Here is a 20,119-nt window from a genome sequence, read left to right on the forward strand (position 1 = left end):
TATGCACATCAAGCATTGAAAGTCAGATATGGTCATGCGGAGGCTCTGCCCCAGGGAGGAGTAGATATGTATGAAGTCCTGGGGCAACGCAGGAAATCACGAGGGAATGTCAGAGTGGGATGCCGAGGCTGGCTCTGGAAAGGTGATGTTCTTTTCTTTCTTTTTTAAAGGTTTTACTTATTTATTCATAGGAGATACAGAGGCACAGGCAGAGGGAGAAGCAGGCTCCCTGCGGGGACCCCGATGTAGGACTCGATCCCAGGACCCCGGGATCATACCCTGAGCCCAAGACAGACGCTCAACCCCTGAACCACCGAGGTGTCCGGAAAAGGCGATGTTCTTAAAAGACATATAGATGTGTGCCTCGCTGGTGTAGTGTGTGGCTCCTGGGTGTGAGGTGTCCTGGTGCAGGTTGGTTTTGTTAGAGGTGACAAGATTATGAGATTGTGGTCAGAGGGCACCAGGGGGTGGGGGGGAGGGGGCATGATTTCTTCCAAACCCCAACCCCCCTGCCCACGGTGCACTTGGAAGGCAGAGCCCATTCCTCTAGCCTCCCTGGCTCACTGCCTCCTCGCTGCAGCCCTGGCAAGGCCAACGGCAAGGGCACACGGCCCAAGGGGAAGTGTCTACAATGAAGGCTCCAGGGCACTGCCCCTCTGATTTTGGTTCAGCAAGTTGGCAGTGGAACATGGGAATATCCTTTTTAACATGCAACGTAGAGACTCCAGACGGCCCCGGGCCTTTGTTCTACAGCTTCTGTGCTGTGTCCACCAGGAAGAGAAAGCTCACACACATGTTAATGGTAACAGCTCTTCCTAGCTTCCCACTGCTCTTACACTCAGTCTCTGTCTGTCCCCACCTTTACCCGATGAGGTGTTCCAAGCAGTTAATTGCTCTTCTTATTCCACAGTTGAGACTGGAATTGACTGTCTGGGCTCTCCAGTGGAGCAATTCTACAAACACTACAATGTACTAATCGTGTTCTTCGGATTCTTCATTCCCAATTTCTGCAGCATTCTGTTGGGCTACAGAACTTTGAAACACTCTAGAAGTTAAATCCATGATCTGATCTATTCCATATCATTAGATGACAAGGAATGTACCCTGAGTAGTCTGCCTCCAGCCAGCTTTGCGACACGGTTAACGCGCTTCGTTTCCCCACACCATGCATTCTTCATCAGAAAGAAGAGAAATATCATGTCCTTTTAAGATTTGTCCCAACTCTTGTGAAAGTTCTTGAGTCTCTAGGATGGAGCAAGACAAATATCACCACTGATTTTACTTCTTTGGCTCTTGCAAGACAAATAACATTTACATCGTGAGCCATGAACTCATGATTCTATTATTATATTCACTTATCATGGGATTTGGGGAAAATAGAAATGTATTTTTATGCATTGCATTAATTAGACTTAAAAGAGAAGTCTCAACTTCCCTGCCTCCATCTAGAAATGTGGTTTTCTTATATGTCCTGCCTCTTTTTAGGGCCTGCTCCATAAAGCAGGATGAAATTACACTCCTCCTCGCACATGCCTCTCAGTTGTCTTTACTTGGAGCCGATATTTTGTTTGCTTATAGAATTGAGACTAAAATTTTTACTAAAATGAGAAGGGAAACCAAGTCAGAAATGCTTTTCTAGCACACGCTGTGGTGTAAGCCCATGGTAGCCCATGTGGCTTGACCTGAACTTTATATTCTGAGAGACCGAGATCATACATTAGGGTATATTCTTTTCTTTTCAATTCAAAGTAATCACTCCACACTGTTCAGAAATGAATTCTTGCTATAGATTTTTATCAAATGCATCTGACATTTTAAATAAATTTTAGACTGATGAATTCAGTGTTTCTGTGACAGAGATCATAAACATTTTCCTTTTTCAAAAAGCAATCTGATAAAAGTATATTTGTACTGTAGTTAATGCTGTGTTAAGTCAGTGTAATATAGTTGCTGCAAACATTTGTAGAGCAAAGGAAAAAACGCCTTTATTTAAATCTTGCCAAGAGCAGAAATAAAATGAGCAAATGCACAGTGGAGTGAGAGAAAACATAAAGACCCATACGGTTTTATTACTGTGGTGCTCTGGTGTCAGCATCTCATTTAAGCTGGATGGAATATATGGTATGATCGCTAATCATAATAACTTTATGTCGGAGTGTATGCCTTACAGAGATGTTTGTTGAGTGAATAAATGTTGGATCAATCTTTTTTTTTTTTTTTTTTTCTGTTACAGAACTTTCATTTCCTCGGCATAGAAATTAGATACAGATACTCTAAGTGTAGTGCTATTCGTATATTTTCATAAGAATAAGAAAAAATAAATGAGTATAAATTCTAATAGTGAAATGTTCTTGGCTGATACAGGTACCATGAAGACAACTTTAGTAGTTATTTCCATTAAATTATAGAATCGGGAAGGATAAGGATGAGTTGCATTGTTCTTTTAATCCCCACCATGTAGCACAGTGCTGGGACATGTAATAAAGGCTTAACACGTGCATTGTGTGTGTGTGTGTGTGTGTGTGTATGTGTGTGTGTGTGTGTTCCCACCAAGGATAGGTGGGCAGCTAATATGCCATGGCTTATTTACAAATTAGATAAAAGAGCTTTTTTTGCAGACCAGAGAAAAATTACAGCTGGATGGAAAAAGGGCTGGGGAGGGCATGGGATTAGATGCCAGAGTGCTTGTTTAGCATAGATATTGGACCAGAATTCATCAGAATGATTTATGATTCGTGGTGTCGTCCCAGAGACACAGTCTTCAGATGACATCTTTCATCTGCTTTGATGCGCTGTATTCCTGTGTCATCCTGGTTGCATTAAGTTCACGTTCTGATGATTTCATCAAGACTCTGGACTCACCCTTCCATCCCTCCTTCCTTTTCCCTGACATTTTAAGAGTGGGGCTGTCCCCTCTCCAGAGCAGATCCAAGTTTCCAGCATCACGGACGTGGTACCTGGGCTGCGTGTCCTGTCTGTAAACGTTTGGGCCTACTCTTCAGCAAAAGTTCTGTGCAATCCATCAAGGCTGGGGGAATGTAGATATATTACTATTTTCGTGTTTCTCTCTTCTTCCTAGTTCTCTCCCTCACAAAATAAACATCCAGAACCTATACCCCAACTGCATGTGGCTGACTTTTAGCAAAAACTATCTGTGAGGGAAGGTTTTCACTGAGCTCTGATGGGGAGGCTGAAACCCACTGCTTTTTATTTATGTCATTAGATGTGATAAAGACAATAAAATTATAGTGTTTCTCAAAAGTTCTTGATAGTATATTTCATAGAACCTGGTGTTTCCATCTCATGGTGTGTTTGCAAATTAAGTAACAAGTGGTTTGGTCTTTGCAAAGAAGATCCATTGTATGCCTGTGCGCTCACCCAAATTATAGTCCAGGCAGGCACGTAGATTTTCACCTGCCCGGCCCCACAGCCCCTGTTGTTCTACTTGAAATGCACCTGGCCCTCAAGTACCAAACTTCTCACCATCTCAGCTTAAATATTACTGCCTTTACATGACCTGCCTGGTCCCCCCTAGCCTAAAAGCCTAGGTCCCCGCAGTCTTTTGTTGTATGGTCTCTCATTTCCTTCCCCACCTGGTTCCAGGAGTAGCTGAGCACTTACTTGTGCCAGGCCCTACCTAGGGAATGAGGAAACACAGGTCCCCCTCCTGGAGCTTATGGCTTGGTGGAGAAGAGCTTTAAGCATACAACATACCAGGTGGTGAGTGGTACCAAAGGTGAGGAGAGAGCTGCTGAGAGGGGTCAAGAGGATGCGTGTTGCAGGGAAAGCCCTTCTGAATAGAGCCGGACTTTAATAAAGGCCGGAGGAAGACAGGTCAGATTCTAGAGGATGGCCCCAGGCAGCAGGAAGGGCCTGAGCAAAGGCCCTGCAGCAGATGCGGTGGGAGCTGAGTGTGCAGGAAGCTGCAGGGACCGGGAGGAGGGAGGAGGGCAAGGGGACGGTGGTGGGAAATGGGGTCAGTGAGACCAGGGGACACATCGCATACATGAGGGAAAGAAAGGGGAGGGAGAATTGATAGCTGAAACCCGGCTACATTAAATCTCCACTTTGAGAGTGTCCCTGTGCCTCCTGGAGCGTCCACAGAGGACAGACGGGATGGAAGCAGGGAGGTCAGGTAAGGGTCATTGCACCAGTGCAGTCAGGTGGCTCGGACCCCTTTGGGGCAGTAGAGAAGACAGCCAGCCGTGCGAGTCCATGCATGTTTTAGGGTTAAGGGTTGTCAAAGTCAGATTAGGGCTGATGGTCAGGATGGGATGTGGGTTTAAGTGGAAAGAAAAAGCGAGAATAACACCAAAGTCTTTGACCCAGGAGCGCCTGGGTGGCTCAGCAGTTGAGCATCTGCCTTCAGCTCAGGTCATGATCCCGGGGTCCTGGGATCGAGTCCCACATCAGGCTCCCCACAGGGAGCTTGCTTCTCCCTCTGCCTGTCTCTGACCCAGGCACCTGGGTGAAAGACAGCGCCACTTACTGGATGGGGAAAGGCTAAGGGAGGAAAAGAGAGTAAGGACTGTTTGGTTTGGACACGTGAAGCTTGAGATTGCTAGGAAACACTAAAGGGGAGCCGTCACACAGCACTTGGTTATAGGGGTGCAGTTCGCAGGACAAACCAACATGGTGGATGTAAATGTGGGCAGCGCTGGAGGGGAGAAAATGTAGCACGCTTTGGCCCGGACACTAGCAGGTGTATGTTTACAGCCCACATCCAGGAGTCTTCAAGAAATGCAACTATCTCAATTCAATGTAAGCTATATTTTGAGACCCGATTCCACTCAGCGTTGGAAAATGTAACTGCCAATTCAGCCAACCTGTTCCAGCTGATTAAATTAACCAAAGTTGCCATTAAAGTCTTGGTTCTTAATTTAGGTTCTTTTTTCCTTCCTCTAACTTAGATGGCCTCATGACCTCAGGGAAACCGTCTAGCCTGTAGCATCCAGGGACTGTCCGGGCATGGGGTTGCTGGCCTGGCCTTCCGCCTTGTAGCACATTACAGTCCAGTGCCCCCTCCACCCACTCCCCTTCATCCCTCTGTCCATGCTGCATGCCCCCTCTGGGCCTGTGGATTCTCTCTACTTTGGGGGCCTCAGGTGGTTGTTCCTCCCTGCCATTCTGGGTACAGAAAACCCGGGTTCCTACAGCCATCCCTGTGCTGCCTTCACACCCTGATGTGTGAGGTACAGAGTGGGGCAAGATCCCATCTACAAACTACAAACCTAGAGTTCTCTGTCCTTGCCCTCTTAGTTGGTAGAAGAACCATCTTCAGGGGCCCTGGCCAGTGTCCAGCTGTTCTGTTTCACTTCCCACTCTGCTTTTTAAAAAAAATTTTTTTAATTTAAATTCAATTTGCCCAAGTATAGTATAACACCCAGTGCTTATCCCATCACATGCCCTCCCTTAATGCTTGTCACCCACTCACCCCATCCCCTACCCTCCTCCCCTTCTACAACCCTTTATTCCCCAGGGTTAAGAGTCTCTCATGGTTTGTCTTCCTCTCTAATTTTTCCCCACTCAGTTTCCCTTTCTTCCCTTATGGTCCCCTTTCACTATTTCTCATATTCCACGTATGAGTGAGACCCTATGATAATTGTCTTTCTCCCATTGACTTACTTCACTCAGCATCATACACTCCAGTTCCATCAATGTTGATGTAAATGGTGGATATTCATTCTTTCTGATGGCTGCCATCAGGCAAGAAATCTTTTCAGTCTCCATTTGGGTAAGAGAAAACTGGCTTTGCAAGTATTCCTCCCAGGTTTTGTCCTGCACTTCCCATTGCTTGAAACACAGCTTTGGAACATTATTTTTATTTATTTACTTATTTGTTATTATTCTTATTTATTTATTTTAGAGACTGAGAGCAGGGGAGGAGCAGAGGGAGAGGCGGACAGAGAATGTTAAGCAGGCCTCACATCCAGTGCAGAGCCGGATGCGGGGCACTGCCTCACAACCCTGGGATTCTGACCTTGAACCCAAACCAGGCTTAACCACCGGAGCCCCCAGGTGCCCCAGCTTTTGAACTGTGAAGACAAGAATTAACATCACTGCTTCTGGTTCCTTTGTGACGGTTTTCCTTAGGGCATGGGAGGTCTTAGGTTTATCTCGGTGAATGGAGGAAGGTCATGGGGTAAAAGGGAATGTGCTAAAAAATTCAGCTAAAATGCACAAGCACAATATCCCGCAAGATTAGTAGGCCTGATTTCTGTCTTTCCCTTACGGCAAGCTCAATGAGGGGACAGGTTATATTTGATTTGCTCAGTGTGGTAGACATAGTAGAATGGAGGTGCCCGGTTATGTTTAGGCCGGATGAATGAGTGAAGTGATGGAAGACCAGTGCTGTTCTCGTATGAACATGTGCGCACAGATACAAAACACATTTGTGCTGCTGTTCACAGGGTAACCTTGACTCAGTGGTCCTGACAGGGGTGTGCGGGCAATTAGAAGATATTCTAAGGGTGAGCTAATCCTCAGAATTAGAAACTGCAGAAATTATTTCATAATCTGGATTTTTTTTTTTTTTTTTTTTTTACTGGCTTTGAAAAATAAAAAACTAGAGAAGCATACTAGAGAGAAAACATTTGTGAACTTTTCTTAGGTTGGTCTTAAGTGTGCTGGGGCCCTGATACTCATCTCATCCCAGCTGCTCAGACTTTTCCTTTAGGGAGGACATTTAGCTTTGGAAGTTTGTAGGGCGGAGTTCAAAGTTCAAAGCTCTGCACTGAGATATTTCTTTGAAGTCTCATGTTTTATATGAAATCTTCAAGTTGATTTTATATTTGACTCCACAATATGTGTGTATATGTGTCTTTATATAAAATTAATGCATTAGTCCTCTTCTGTGGAAAATGTGTCTTATCATAAGGAACTTGGTGTTAGGGCGTTAACAACTTGGCACTTTCTCTTAATGATGTTTTAAAAGTTCCAAACTTAAAATCAAACTTCTGGAGTGTTAAGGCCGAAGCCACTGAATAGCCTTACAAAGCAAACAATTGCCATTTTTACTTGCCCAGAAACATGTTCACCGTTGATGATTTTCACTGGCACCTCTACATCTGCCAAGGTGATTTTTAAACACATAATGGGACCATCTTTTTTATTTATACATATTTTGTGCGACAAAAAAATCAACTGAGATAACTTTGACATGATAATGAAATGTAAATATTTATGATTCCTTATATCCTGAAAACTGGATGAATTTGTAGGACATCAGATTTCAAGTGTTCCAACTAATGCATTTTTCTTGGGTATTTTCAACAACCCTGGAAGGTAAGGAGAGCAAACATGATTACTGTCCTCATTTTGAACTGCCTACAATTTTTCCAGGTACTGTCCTAGCTCCAACACATGCTAACAGTGGGACTTTTAAGTGACTGTGATTCATACTTCTCATCCATAAAATGGGCTTCACCATAGGATTTGAGAGGCACTGAAGTAATAACTGTTCAGTGCTTTAGAAGATACACAAATGTCAGAGAGATGGAGGTTAAATTATTACATTCATGACTGATAGTCATTCCTAACTTGTGGCTTGGGGTGTGGGAACATGTTGGATTACCAATTCCCCACCTTACTTGCTGCAACTATCAAAACTAGACTTAGGGCCAACTCAGTTCAGAGGTTCATACCATGATCCTTATTTCTCAATGGACTGGGAACACCTTCTATGTGGAAGAATTAAGAGGTGGAACAGAGACCAAAGATGTTGCTCTGTAGATAATTAGTCAGTTTAGCCAACACAGGACTGTGAGAGATTCCATCTCTCAGGCAATGAGGAGTAAACAAGATGGCACCATGAGTGTATAACAGTGCCAGCGGCCACATGGAATAGCTATTTTTAGATAACTAAGGTGGCAACAAGAGAAACTTTATTTGCATTTTATCATTAAAATATGTTATTTCGTGTCAACTTGTTAACCTTGGGATTATTTTCATAGTCATATGATGAAGCTTCAAAAGGTCAAGCAACTTGCCTCAAATCACATACCTAGAAAGAGTGAGGGCCAGAATCTCAGTGCTTTTCTGTGTTTTCATAAATCATTATAGCTGTAAGTTATTCTTTTCTGGATTGACGATGGTATCACTTGAGTCTTAACCAAGCTGGAATCCAGTGTGGAATCTAAATGTTAGATTTATATTTTGTGCTAACAGAGTAAGCAGGAACTATCAGCCAAAGAGATTAGGAAATAAGGATATAAATATAAACACAACTAATTGATTTCTCTTTCTTATTTTTAAAAGTCTTAATAACAACTTTTATTTTTACAACCTTTGTTATGTGTAAAATTATTATGTTTAAATCTGTTCAAAACAGAGAGAAGAGGCACTTGGGTGGCTTAGTGGTTGAGCATCTGCCTTCGGCTCAGGTTGTGATCCCAGGAGTCCTGGGATCAAGTCCCACATCGGGCTCCCTGTAGGGAGCCTGCTCTTCTCCCTCTGCCTGTGTCTCTGCCTCTCTCTGTGTGTCTCATGAAAAAATAAAACCTTTAAAAAGAGAGAGAGAAAGAGAATACAGGGGCTCCTGGGTGGTTCATTCAGTTGAGTGTCCAACTCTTGGTTTCGGTTCAAGTCATGATCTCAGGGTTGTGAGATCGAGCCCCGTGTCAGGCTCTGCACTAGGCACAGAGTCTGCTGGAGATCGTCTCCCTCTCCCTCTGCTCCTTCCCCATTCATTTTCTCTCTCTCTGTCTCTCTCTCGTACTCTCTAAAGTAAATAAAATCTTAAGGAAGAAAACAGGGAATACGTAAGAAGTGAGCTTATATACTCAGATTTAATGCCTATCACTACTCTGCCTTACTAATTTGGATCCTTTCTTTAAAGGGACACTTCTGAGCAATGAGGCAAGTGTCCAACCCGCACGCACTCATCCAGATCTCGGCCCATCTTCCTCAGAGGTAGCCCCTAGCTGAGGTTGGTACTGGCATTTTAAAATCTTACATAAATGGTACAACTCTTGTGAGTTTGCGTCTGCAGCTTGTTTTTCCCCCAGCTTTACACTTGAGATCTGCTGGTGCTGATCTATGGAGATGGATCTAAAGCAGTCAGCCTTTTTTATTTTTGTGATTTGTTAAGATGTGGCTCTTGCCACAGAAAACCACTTTCTTTCCCCTGATGGGCAAAACAAGTGCCCCGTGGGGCCTTTGAAGTTTCCTGAAAGGGGGTTCTTCTAAGCACTCTTTCTTCCTGGGCTCTTGTGAGAGCCTCATTGTCTGGACTGAAGAGACGCTGGAATTTGAATCCACCGCGGGCTTTTCATTCGTTCACCCTTGGTGTTCAAGAATTTAAATCTTATTTTCCCCAAGAACTTCAGGTCCCCCAAGGGCAGAATGTCCTGGGATATAAATATTCAGCCTGACATCAGGTTTAATAAATATTTCTTGAAGTATAGCAACATAAACTAAAGCTGACAGGGCGAACCCATTAGAAGATACTTCGCAGGCCTTCAGTCTCTGACAGGTTCTGCGGTTTGTGACCGAGACACCAGAGAGAGGGCTTTATTTAGGCAGGGTTTAGTCTACACTTATTAGCTTGAATCAGGTGTTAGAGTTTATCTGAACGAGGGCACATCAGTTTGGGACCCTTTAAAGAGAGGTTCACTGGATGAACCTTCCAGTATATACATATGGGGCCAGTACTCACAGTGAAATCCATGCTGGTTATACCACTTTTTTATTTTTACAGACTCTCAAAACTGGATTTGAAAAATCCTATTTGTGTAGCTTTCACCTCAGGCCAGGCACTGTGCCAGTCAAGTCACACGCAGTGCCTTACTCATTCATTTCACAGAGCCGTGACTCACATTGGATGAAGAAACTGAGGATTTATCCAGAATAACACAGCTGGCAAGCCCCTGAACACGCCATCTGACCACAGGGCTTCCCAGTCAGCCATACATTGCCTTTCCTCTTTGTGGGTAGAGTCGTCAGTATCTCTCTGCAACATTGGGTAGGCCAGAGATGGTGGCACTGGCCTGTCCCCTGTGTGGTGCCAGCACTCCCTTGCCATCACACACATCCACTGTCAGCCCACACTGATGCTTTGGACCCCTCTTGGGCTGGGACAGGAGGGCATGCTTTTCCCAATAAAGAGTGGCTCCAGCTGGTACAGAAGCCTCCCTGTGAGAGCCACCTGCAGACCACCTATATTTTTACCCAGATGCCCACTTATATTTAAGGGAACAGAGTAGAACCTTGCAATCTCAGTGGCAGGTAGGCAATATTTCATCTTCTTGACTATTAAACATCATGGCTGAAGCTAATTTACAGCTTCAATCATGAGCCTTGGCATATTATTGGTATAAAGTGTAAATATTTGAATGCTAATTATCGTAAAACAAACAGGCCACTGTGTCCAGAGCAGATGAGTGCTGTTTCGGGAAGCCAGCAGACCCTAGCTAGTAGGCAGCTTGTGTTGTCTCTGTACAACCAGTAATAGACGTCTGGAATCATTTCCACCTCCCTCTGCCCCAACAGCACCTGCTACCTCATTGCAGAAAGTTCTGAAAGCTAAAAAGCTGCCCGGAGTGGCTCACATATGGTCGTCCTTGCCTTTTAAACTATTTCCCATCTGCCCTGCCATGTGAGGAAAAATCTTTAGTGCTGAAATTATTCACCCGGAAAGAGAATACCATCGTCTTAATACAATGGGCCCTCCTTGTCCAGCCTGAGCCTGCCATTCCTGGTCACCTGTCTTTGCACCATGCAAATTCTCATCTCAGGCACACTTAACCCAGTTGTTCCACTGGCTGGAAATGACTGGTTTCCTTCTGTACCAATGTGGGCTTCAGCATCCAACCCTAGTCCCCCTCCTCTTTAAAGTACTCCATGATTACTGTCCTCTATATCACTCCTCTGTACATTCACCTGTCCTAGGGCAGAGAATGAGAAGCCAGGATTGGGGTCTTCCTGCCTAGATAATAGATTCCTTGAGATCTTGGACCTTCACACCTGTAGCCTCACTGGGAATGTTAGGGCATCCCATTCTGACTGGGCAAAACCCACTCAGTTGGCATGCCAAGTCTACGCTGTCTCCGGTGATTGCCGAGCAGGTGGATTCTGGGAGGTGCAGATCCCAAGGCCTAACTGGAAGATCAGTTTCTCCCGCAGACAAACACATGTTAGGGAAGACAGGATGCTAGGGGATCCCGTGGTCCGGTCAGTGTAGGGAGCTAGCCTGAAATTCGGCACAGTACTTTATGGCAGAGGGAAAAAAATGTTGTTAAATTTTCAAGCACGATGCAACATCCCCTGGTTTTGTGATATAGTTAGTGCAACAAGACTGGGGTTTTGGAACAGTGTGCATGAAGGAGACCACTTAGAGCTTCAGTTTCTCCATATACCGAACAAGAATAGTAGTGTTTACTATGGAGCTTGATATAAAAATTACAGTGGGAATGAATTAAAATGAGACAGTACAGATGAGGTGCTTGATACAGTGCCTGGCACATGGAAGCATCTGGTACCACTGCTGCTGATTCGTTCCATCTCCCTGACCACTCCTGACTGCTGTTCCTAGCCATATGACACCTGATTACTTTGCAGGGAGCCATGCTCACACTCCCGCTGGCCTGGGAAGGATAGCCAGCAGTGTGTTGCCCCCGTTTGAACCCAGCCAGGAGTCCCATCGTGCCATCTCACTTTATTTTGTTTTATGAATTGCAGTCATTTAAAATATTAATTTTCATATTTAAAATATTAGTTTATTTAGAGTATCAATCAGGAACCTTCCATGGGACCACCTGTGCTGTTTGCTGGGAATACAAGACTGAATATGAGGTGGTCCCACCCTCAGAGAGCTCCCACTTAGGCCCTACTGAGATGACTCAAGCATCCAAATTTTTAAATCAACCAGAAGCCGTGGCACCCATGTTTTAAACTCAGGCCTTTACCAAGCAAGCTCATTTGAGTTGGCCAGGCCTAACATAACTGTTCCATTCTGGAGTCCAGCAGCTTCTGGTCGCAGGTGACTCGGCCTGAGCCTCGCTGCCTCACCCTTGGAGCTCATAGCCTGACAGTGAGGTCGCCTTTGTAGGACAATGAAGCAGCATTTCTGCCAGGACCTGTTAGCGGGTGGGCAGCCCTTGCACTCCAACCCTACTGACCGGGCTGACCTTCTTTCTCTTCTTCTGGACATTAGCTTAAGAATGGACTGAGACAGAAGCTAGAAAGAATTAGGGAGGGGGCCCTGGGTGTCCTGCATGCAGTAGTCTGGAGGCTTTCTTACATTTACAGAAAATGAAAGAAAGGAAAGAAAAGGGATTATTTGTGAAAGGAGCCGATGGGGTTGTGAAGAGAGAGAAGCATTCCAGCTGGGGGTGGCACCTCCCTCTTCTGCAGACTTGAGTGTTTTCTTGGGTGTGTGACAAGAGCTAATTTTAGAAAAATGAATCTTGGAAGAAAATGACTCCTGAAGGCTATTAAGACACATGAGTGTCTCACTAAAGCTCACAGACTAAATCTTCTTTATTATATCAGTGTTCACGTAAATACTTAGATTTATGATCCTTTAGACAACTTTTACACAAAAAGAGACACGAGTGTTTCTCAGACCAACAGAAAACCCGGCCAGATGGCAGCTGTAATACACACATCCATCAAAGTGGGTTAAAAAAATACTCTCCATTCAGGAAAAAGGGTGAGCCAGCCTGTCAACCTCCAGGCATAAGAGGGATGTCGTTCAAGAGGCAAAGGCCAGAATTAGCTTCTCTTTCCCCTTGAACAAAATGAGAAGCTGGTCATATTAACCCTTAGCTGCATCATCTGTGGCTTGCACTTCCTAATTTCATCTGATTACTTGTAATGAATGGTGCCTTTTGGAAAATGTGATCTCTCTCTGAACGATTTCAAGGAGAATTAATACCCTTTTGTATTATTTTGGACATCTGTGCAGAAATGTGACTCGTTGCTTTGAGAATTAGTATCTAAGAGCCACCAAAATTCCTAAGCAGGGGGAACAATCAAAGTAATATCTTGCAGTGGGTCATTTTCCCCTTTAGTCTGTGATCATTGCTGTAGCATTCCCATACAGGTTCCCTAGAGGTTTGCCTCGAAAGGCAACAAAATGGGAGAAAAGTGAGAACGGACAAATAGTAGTTCAAGTGGGCAGAAAACATCTGTGTACTTGGAATGCAAACCTTAGCTCGTCTGGGTAATAATGTTAGAATCGCTACGGAGCGAAGAGAAGGCCACACCACACACACTGTGCTTGTAATGTTGCCAGCTCTCTTCCCAAGGGGAAACCGGCAGGAACTCAACCACCTCAATCACTTAAACTCTCCCCAATGAAGCACATGTGAACATAAGATTAGGGAGCACTTTGTCACTGACACCTGGGGACAGATGATTTGCCTGATGCGCCTCTTCTGTCTCCCCCATGCAATTTATATCACACCAGCTAATGAAAGGATATAGCATCGAGTATACTTTACTTTTTTAAGCTATATCATTATAATATTTCAGATATACTACATTAGAGGGAAAAAATATTGTTGTTGTTTTTCTTTTTATGTTGCTTAGCTGAACATTTCTTCCCATGAGGCTGCATGGTCCTCTTAAGGACAAGAATGACCAATGGCATATAACTTGACAATGTCCTCTTCCTCTGTCTAACCTGGATTTTTATAAAGATGCTGATGACAGGACCCAGGATACATAAAATGATTTCTGTAGCATTTTGCTGATAGAGGATTTGCTCTTGCCTTGCAATTTAATCATTTTGGAGAATGTTCCCTTAATTGGCAGCAGAAGGTTTGCAGCGACAGAGGTAGTGGGGAAGGCTTTGGATTATTAAAAGTTCAGCCTAATCATGAGTTGAGACAGTGATCCCACTCCTTTCTATTATTACTGTGCATCAAAAGCCACAAAATCTTACCTAATGAAAAATCCTCATTATTGCATTGGGATCCCTAGTGCTTTCAAGATACTCAGAGGGCTTCACAAATCCCACCTTTCTACCTCCCAACAAAGTGGGCAGGGAGAACACAACCTGCCCCAGGCTCCTGGCCCCTCTGCTGCACCTTCTCTCCTGCCTTTTTTCCCTCATAAGCTTTCCAGAGCTCCTCACTCCCTCCCTTCCATGTCTGTCATCTCCCCACAGAAAAAAAGTCTGCCTGCTTTGCTGGGGAACCAGGCATGGCCGTATGATGGAGCCTGTATGTCTGCTACTCCCATTCTGCTGCCCCCAGGCAGCTAAGGGTCACCTATCATCTGGTGCAGGGGGTGGGACCCTCAGGTTCTGAACCCCAAGGCCAGAGGTTTCCAGGGCCTCCCAAAGGATCAAGGCTTCCTCTTCATCATATCACCCACAGCTGCCCTCTGCAAACCCCTCCCCTTCTGACTTTGCGTCTTAAAAATAGTCTCTCAAGCAAATGCTAAACAAAGAACCTCCACTCCCCATTCTTTAATAATCCACCACGAATGCACCCAGAGCTGTTGCTCAGTGTGGGGCAACCAACTAACCAAGTAACGAGGATTTCCAGCCAGACGCAGGAAGACTGCCTTTTGGATTAGCAACTACTGCCTTGCTGTGGTGTGGTCATTTGTCTGGTCTTTGTCCTCAGTTTCTGATATGGGGCTTCTAAAACCCTGGCGGTTTCCTGTGTGACAGGAGTGTCTTTGTTATGTCCTGGAGGTGACTCTTGGTGGGTCCCTGCCTAGCTTCAGGACGGGGGCTGGTCACCAGAAAGACCTGTGGCCAGCCTGACCTCTGGGGGTGGGGGGAAGGGGACTGGGGACTGAATCAGGGATTCAGTCAGTCATGCCTAGGAAATGAAACCTTGGGAGAAATCCTGGATGCCAAGGCTTGGTGGCGGTTCGTGGTTCATGAGAACACGGTTACGTTGGGAGAAGGTGATGTTCTCTGACCCCACAGAGGGCAGAGAATCTGTGTTTGGGATCCACTTCCCAAGACCTCGAACTACATATATACCTTACACAAAACCTGGCCATTGTTAGTATAAGGTTCTTCTGAGATCATTCTTGCTAATGATGAAACCCCAGGGATATTCTGGGAACCTTCCAGATTGCTGGCCAAATGCTCAAAAGTACAGGTAAGCCTGGGGTTCCCACTTAAGGCTGTTGTCCAAAGCAGAGGTGAGGACTGAGTCCTTAACTCCTGGGCACAGTGCTAACTCCAGAGATTAGCATCAGAGCTGTACTGCAGTGTGCTCAGTGGGGGTAAAGGCAGAATTACTGTCATTAAGGGCGATTTTCTGATTTCTAATAGAAATGTCGAAATACTGGAAATAGGCTCTACATCTTCTGGCCGGGCATTACAGTTTGAAGCACTCGCCCTGGGGTAGAACAGGTTTAGAAAGATCATTTAGTAGATTCTTAGTCAAAGTGTGGTCCCCAGACTGTGCACGTCTGCAAACTGTTCATTACCAGCTCCTGATGAGATGTGTACGGAACTTGGTAGTAAGCATTTTGAATTTTTTACAGCAGTCGGGCCTTGCCAAGACGTTCAGGAATGGAAATATACATGTATCAGAGTGTGACAACTTGGAGGGAAAAAGTGATCCTTCACCACAGAGAGTTTAAGGAGCCTTATTTAGAATATATAGCTTCAGTTGGTATGATCGAATGGAGTCAGAACTTAGTGTTCAAAGTGTGAGGCCTGGAATCAAGCAGATGGGGTGGTACGCAGTTTCTGCTGCTTGCTACCTCTGTGGCTTTGGGCAAGTTACTCAATCTCTGAGATTTATAAAATGGATTAGCAGTATCTCCTACCTTACGAGGTGCTGGGAAGACCAAATGAGATAATCCAGGAAGAGTGCTAAGCACAGGCTGTGGCACATAGCAGGTTAGCTGGTGGCATTGTTTCTTCGATCTCAATTTCTTGGCATCCGTGTGTGGCTTGGTGAAAGCATGCTCTGTGTATGCGTGTTTGATTTACGACTGTAAATGAAATCGACAGCCTTGCCTTTATGTGAATACAAGGTACTTTTGAAGAGCCAAAACTTAAACATTTCAATGAATATTGCTCTTCATACAATCCCTGGGAGGCTAGACTCTCATTTCAAGGATGCCCAGATGTTGGAAGCATTTGGGGCATCTCTTATTTCACATTTCCGCTAGTGCCTGTTCCAGTGATCTATTCTGATGTAAGAAACTGCCTCAAAACCTAATGGCTCAGAACCACAATCTATCCTTATCACTCTGGTTCTGTGGGTAGACTGGGCTTGGTTGGGTTCTCACTTGGGGTTTTCCCTGCAGTTGCAGTCGGAGGTTGGCCAGGGCCGGATCATCTGAAAGCTCAACTTACCTGGACATGCAGCACGGTGTCTTCGGTCTTCATGTTTGATGCCGGGCTGTGACAGCTGGAACAGATCGGGGCTTTCTGGGTGTCTCTCAGTCCACAGGGCCTTTCCATAGCTTGGATATCCTGGCTGCTGGGTGGACTCAGGTCAGAGAGATGTCTTTGTTGGTGGCCAGCTTCCCCCCTGAATGAGAGTTTTAAGAAGCAGGAAGTGGAAGCTGCTGGACCTGAGTCCAGCAGATGAGAGCAGTTACAGAGCCCTCCCCAGAATGCAGGAAAGGAGACATAGACCCCACCTCTCCATGGGAAGAGGGTCAATGAATCTGTGTCCATATTTAATCAGCTACAGAGCCACAAAGCAAATGTGGTTTTCTTACATTGGCATATCTTTTAACCACCAAAGTGTGTAGCTTCCACAGTAACTACATTTATGTATCACTCACTTTGATATGAGTTATCTGAGTAAGAACCCAGCTGTTGCATTACGGTCAATGCCTTTGAGTTATGTTTCCTAGTCTAAGTCTATGTCTTCCCTAGTCTATGCTAGGGAAGTTCCCCTCTGAGTACCTCCCATTCTACTCTGAATGTCCCGATTTCTACTAAGGACCCTCTAGAAGCCCCCTCCTACACTCTGCCCTGTCCCTCTTCCCTGCTACAGAGAAATCCGAAAGCCCATGCAACCAACATGGTACCCTCTTGCTCAGACAACTTCACTCCTCCCCATTTCTCACAGAGCCTGTGGCTCAGATATCCAAGTAGGCCCTCAAGGTCCCCCATGGCTGGATGGGGATCACATCACTATCCAGTTCAGTCTCTACTTCCAACCCCATTACCCAAACATATAGCCCCCACCACCAACACGCACATGCAGGCTGACGTCATCCTTTTAGCCAATATTTATTCAGTGCCTGCCTGTGTTGGACGCTGTGCTTATTGTTAGGCTCCAGTAAGCTCCAGTATTATTACATATGCCTTATATTTTTTTCCTTTTGTGGGCTTTGCTTACATTCCTGAAGGTTAGGTGCATTTCTTATTAATGTTTTATCCCACGCAGCAATGTAGCAAGAAACATGGGTTACAGTACTGTATCAAGGAGAGGTTCCCCCCGTCTTACATTTTATCTTACACTTTTTATCCCTTTCCCGGTTGGAGGCTCATCTAGAAACAGCAAGCTCTCTCCTCATCTCCTGCCTTATTTGAAAGGTTAACATACTTCCCTCCTATTCCATCAGGGACTCATGATGGGGATGAAGTAGGAGGGCATTTATTTGAGTGCATTTTTGAAGTCCACAGACACTCTGGCATAACTTTGGTCCACGGCCACGGTCTCTGAAGCATTGCTTATTCGGGACCATCGGTGGACTTCTGGTATGTTCCAGGCAGCCTCCAGGCCCTGGGAGGGACTGTGAAGAATCTGATATGGTTGTCACCCCCTTAGAAACTGAGCCTTTGGTGTTCTGATAAAGCAGAGAAGAGAGGGCCAACTCTGCTTAACTCAGCTGCTTTGCTTTACCAAATAGAGTTCTGTAAAGGCAGTCGCAGGGAGAGGTTGTTGGGCTGGGCCCCAGTTAAGGAGCTGTCAGGGCAGGGAGGCGGTCATGCCTCCAGAGGTTTTCCAAATACACAGCCACTCCTCCTCGTCTCTCCCAGGACTCTCAGTGGGACCCCTTGTCTTGCAGAGGTTGGGTCTGAGAAAGCAGGGCATATGACACTTGAATTTAGTCAAAATTCCCCAAAGATCCTGGTTTCCGAAGCCCCCTTTAACTCTTCCCTGCAGGACCACTACTCAGGCCAGACTGACCCCAGCGCCAGGGCCCGAGGAGCAGGTGTCTTCCGGCGGCTAACTGTAGACCTTGGCTGTTTTTCAGGTTCGTTGGGCCTCCCCCAGCTGTAAGGCCCCACGTGCTGGCCCCAGAGCCCTGCCATGAAACCACACTTGAAGCAATGGAGACAACGAATGCTTTGCGGGATATTCGCGTGGGGGCTCCTCTTCGTGGTGATCTTCATTTACTTCACCGACAGCACCCCCGCTGAGCCCGCGCCCAGCGCCTTCTCCTTCCTGGAGACCAGGAGGCTCCTGCCGGTGCAGGGGAAGCACAGGGCCATCATGGGCGCCCTGCAGGAGCCCGCCTGGCCCGGGAGCCTGGGCGCCCACCAGGGGCCGCTGGAAGGCCGCCCGGCCGCCCTGCCTCGGTGGGCCCAGGCGCAGGGCGGCTTGGAAAATGACGAGGAGTTCTTCTCCTCCCAGATCGGGAGAAAATCGCAGAGCGCCTTCTACCCGGAGGACGACGACTACCTTTTTGCCGCGGGTCAGCCCGGGCTGCGCGGCCGCGCTCAGGGCACGCCGGGGGGCCCCTCCCCGGGAGCCCCGGGCCGGCGGGAGGGGGGCGCGGCGGGCGGCCCGGAGCCCAGGAGGCGGGCGAGGAAGCGGCCGCGCAGCGCGGGCGGGAGCCGGGCGCTGGCGGGCGGCGGCGGCGGCGACGGGGACAGGCTGTACTCGTCCATGTCCAGGGCCTTCCTGCACCGGCTCTGGAGGGGGGACGTCTCGTCCAAGATGCTCGCCCCGCGGCTGCAGAAGGCCATGCAGGACTACCTGAGCGCCAACAAGCACGGCGTGCGCTTCCGCGGGCGGCGGGCGGCCGGGCTGAGCCGCGCCGAGCTGCTGTGCGCGCTGCGGCGCCGGGTGCGGGTGCGCACGCTGGACGGCCGGGAGGCGCCCTTCGCCGCGCTCGGCTGGCGGAAGCTGGTCCCCGCCGTGCCGCTGAGCCGGCTGCACCCGCGCGGCCTGCGGAGCTGCGCCGTGGTCATGTCGGCCGGCGCCATCCTCAACTCCTCCCTGGGCGAGGAGATAGGTGGGTCCCGCCGCGGGGCGGGGGGGCGGGCGCCCGGGCTCTGTGCCAGCGCGGGTCTCGGGGGGAGGGTGGGGGGGGGGCGATCTAGGGCAGAGGGGGGACCCCGCCCCCGCCCCCGCCCCCGCCCCCCGCAGCCGCTCTCCATTCCTCTCCTGCGGAAACGGTTCTACCGGGACGCGCCCCACGGTAGCTTGCGGAGGCCTGACCGAGCCCCGAGGTGCCAGGGTCACGGCGGCCGAGCAAGGGGACAGAAAGGAAAGCAGAGCTCCCACGGGGCAGCGACAGAGATCGGGGTCGCCTCCAAAGAGAAGCAGGCATGATGATCGTGTTCATTAGCCCCGGGACTAAGTGGATGTTGTGGGCTCAGAGCAGAGCCCTTCGGGTCGGAGCAAGGAGCACCGACCTCAGGCCGTCGGTGCGCGTCCAGCCTTTGGGTCACAGTCGTGCACCTAGAAGGGGCCTCTCTCCAAAACGGTAGTAACGGGACCACAGCTTGGGCCTCCTTCTTTCCTTCTGAACTCGGCCTTCGAAGCCGTGTCAGGAGCCCAGGAGCACTCCTGGGTCGTAGTTCCTGTATCAGGCCTCTCCAGAGAAACGGACTGATGGGAGATTAGATAGAGAGATAGAGAGATAGAGAGATTTATTTTAAGCACTTGCCCCTGCATTGTGGGGACTGGCAAGTCTGAGATTTGTAGGGCAGGTGAGTAGGCTGGAAACTAAGGTAAGAGTTGAGACCGCAGTCTGGAACCCAAAGTCCATAGGGCAGGCTAGCAGGTGGGAAACTGAGGCAGGGTTTCTCTGTTGCATCTGGAAGCAGAATTCCTTCTTCCTCAGGAAACTTCAGTTTCTGCTGTAAGGCCTTACACTTCCCTTTGTGCCCAGGCTCATCCCATTGGCATGGCAGTGAGTCATCCATTTGATCCTTCAGACTTATTCACTCAGTTAACAAACACGAGTTTGGTCCCTACTGTGTGCAGGTTTCTGTACTAGGTGCCAA

General features: G+C 47.4%; 1 protein-coding gene across 4 annotated transcripts in view; it reads left to right on the forward strand.

The window, feature by feature from the left end:
• The window catches only part of ST6GAL2 (ST6 beta-galactoside alpha-2,6-sialyltransferase 2), a 75,675-nt gene that overhangs the window by 22,783 nt on the left and 32,773 nt on the right, over positions 1 to 20,119 (forward strand). For all 4 annotated transcript variants that reach the window (XM_038550873.1, XM_038550875.1, XM_038550872.1 and 1 more), the window contains exon 2: positions 18,139 to 19,122. In XM_038550873.1, coding sequence (XP_038406801.1) covers positions 18,195 to 19,122 — 928 coding nt within the window. In that variant the 5' untranslated portion in view covers positions 18,139 to 18,194. The remainder of the gene's footprint in view (positions 1 to 18,138; positions 19,123 to 20,119) is intronic.

This window comes from Canis lupus, chromosome 10 (genome assembly GCF_011100685.1).
Source record: "Canis lupus familiaris isolate Mischka breed German Shepherd chromosome 10, alternate assembly UU_Cfam_GSD_1.0, whole genome shotgun sequence".
Taxonomy (NCBI): Eukaryota; Metazoa; Chordata; class Mammalia; order Carnivora; family Canidae; genus Canis; species Canis lupus.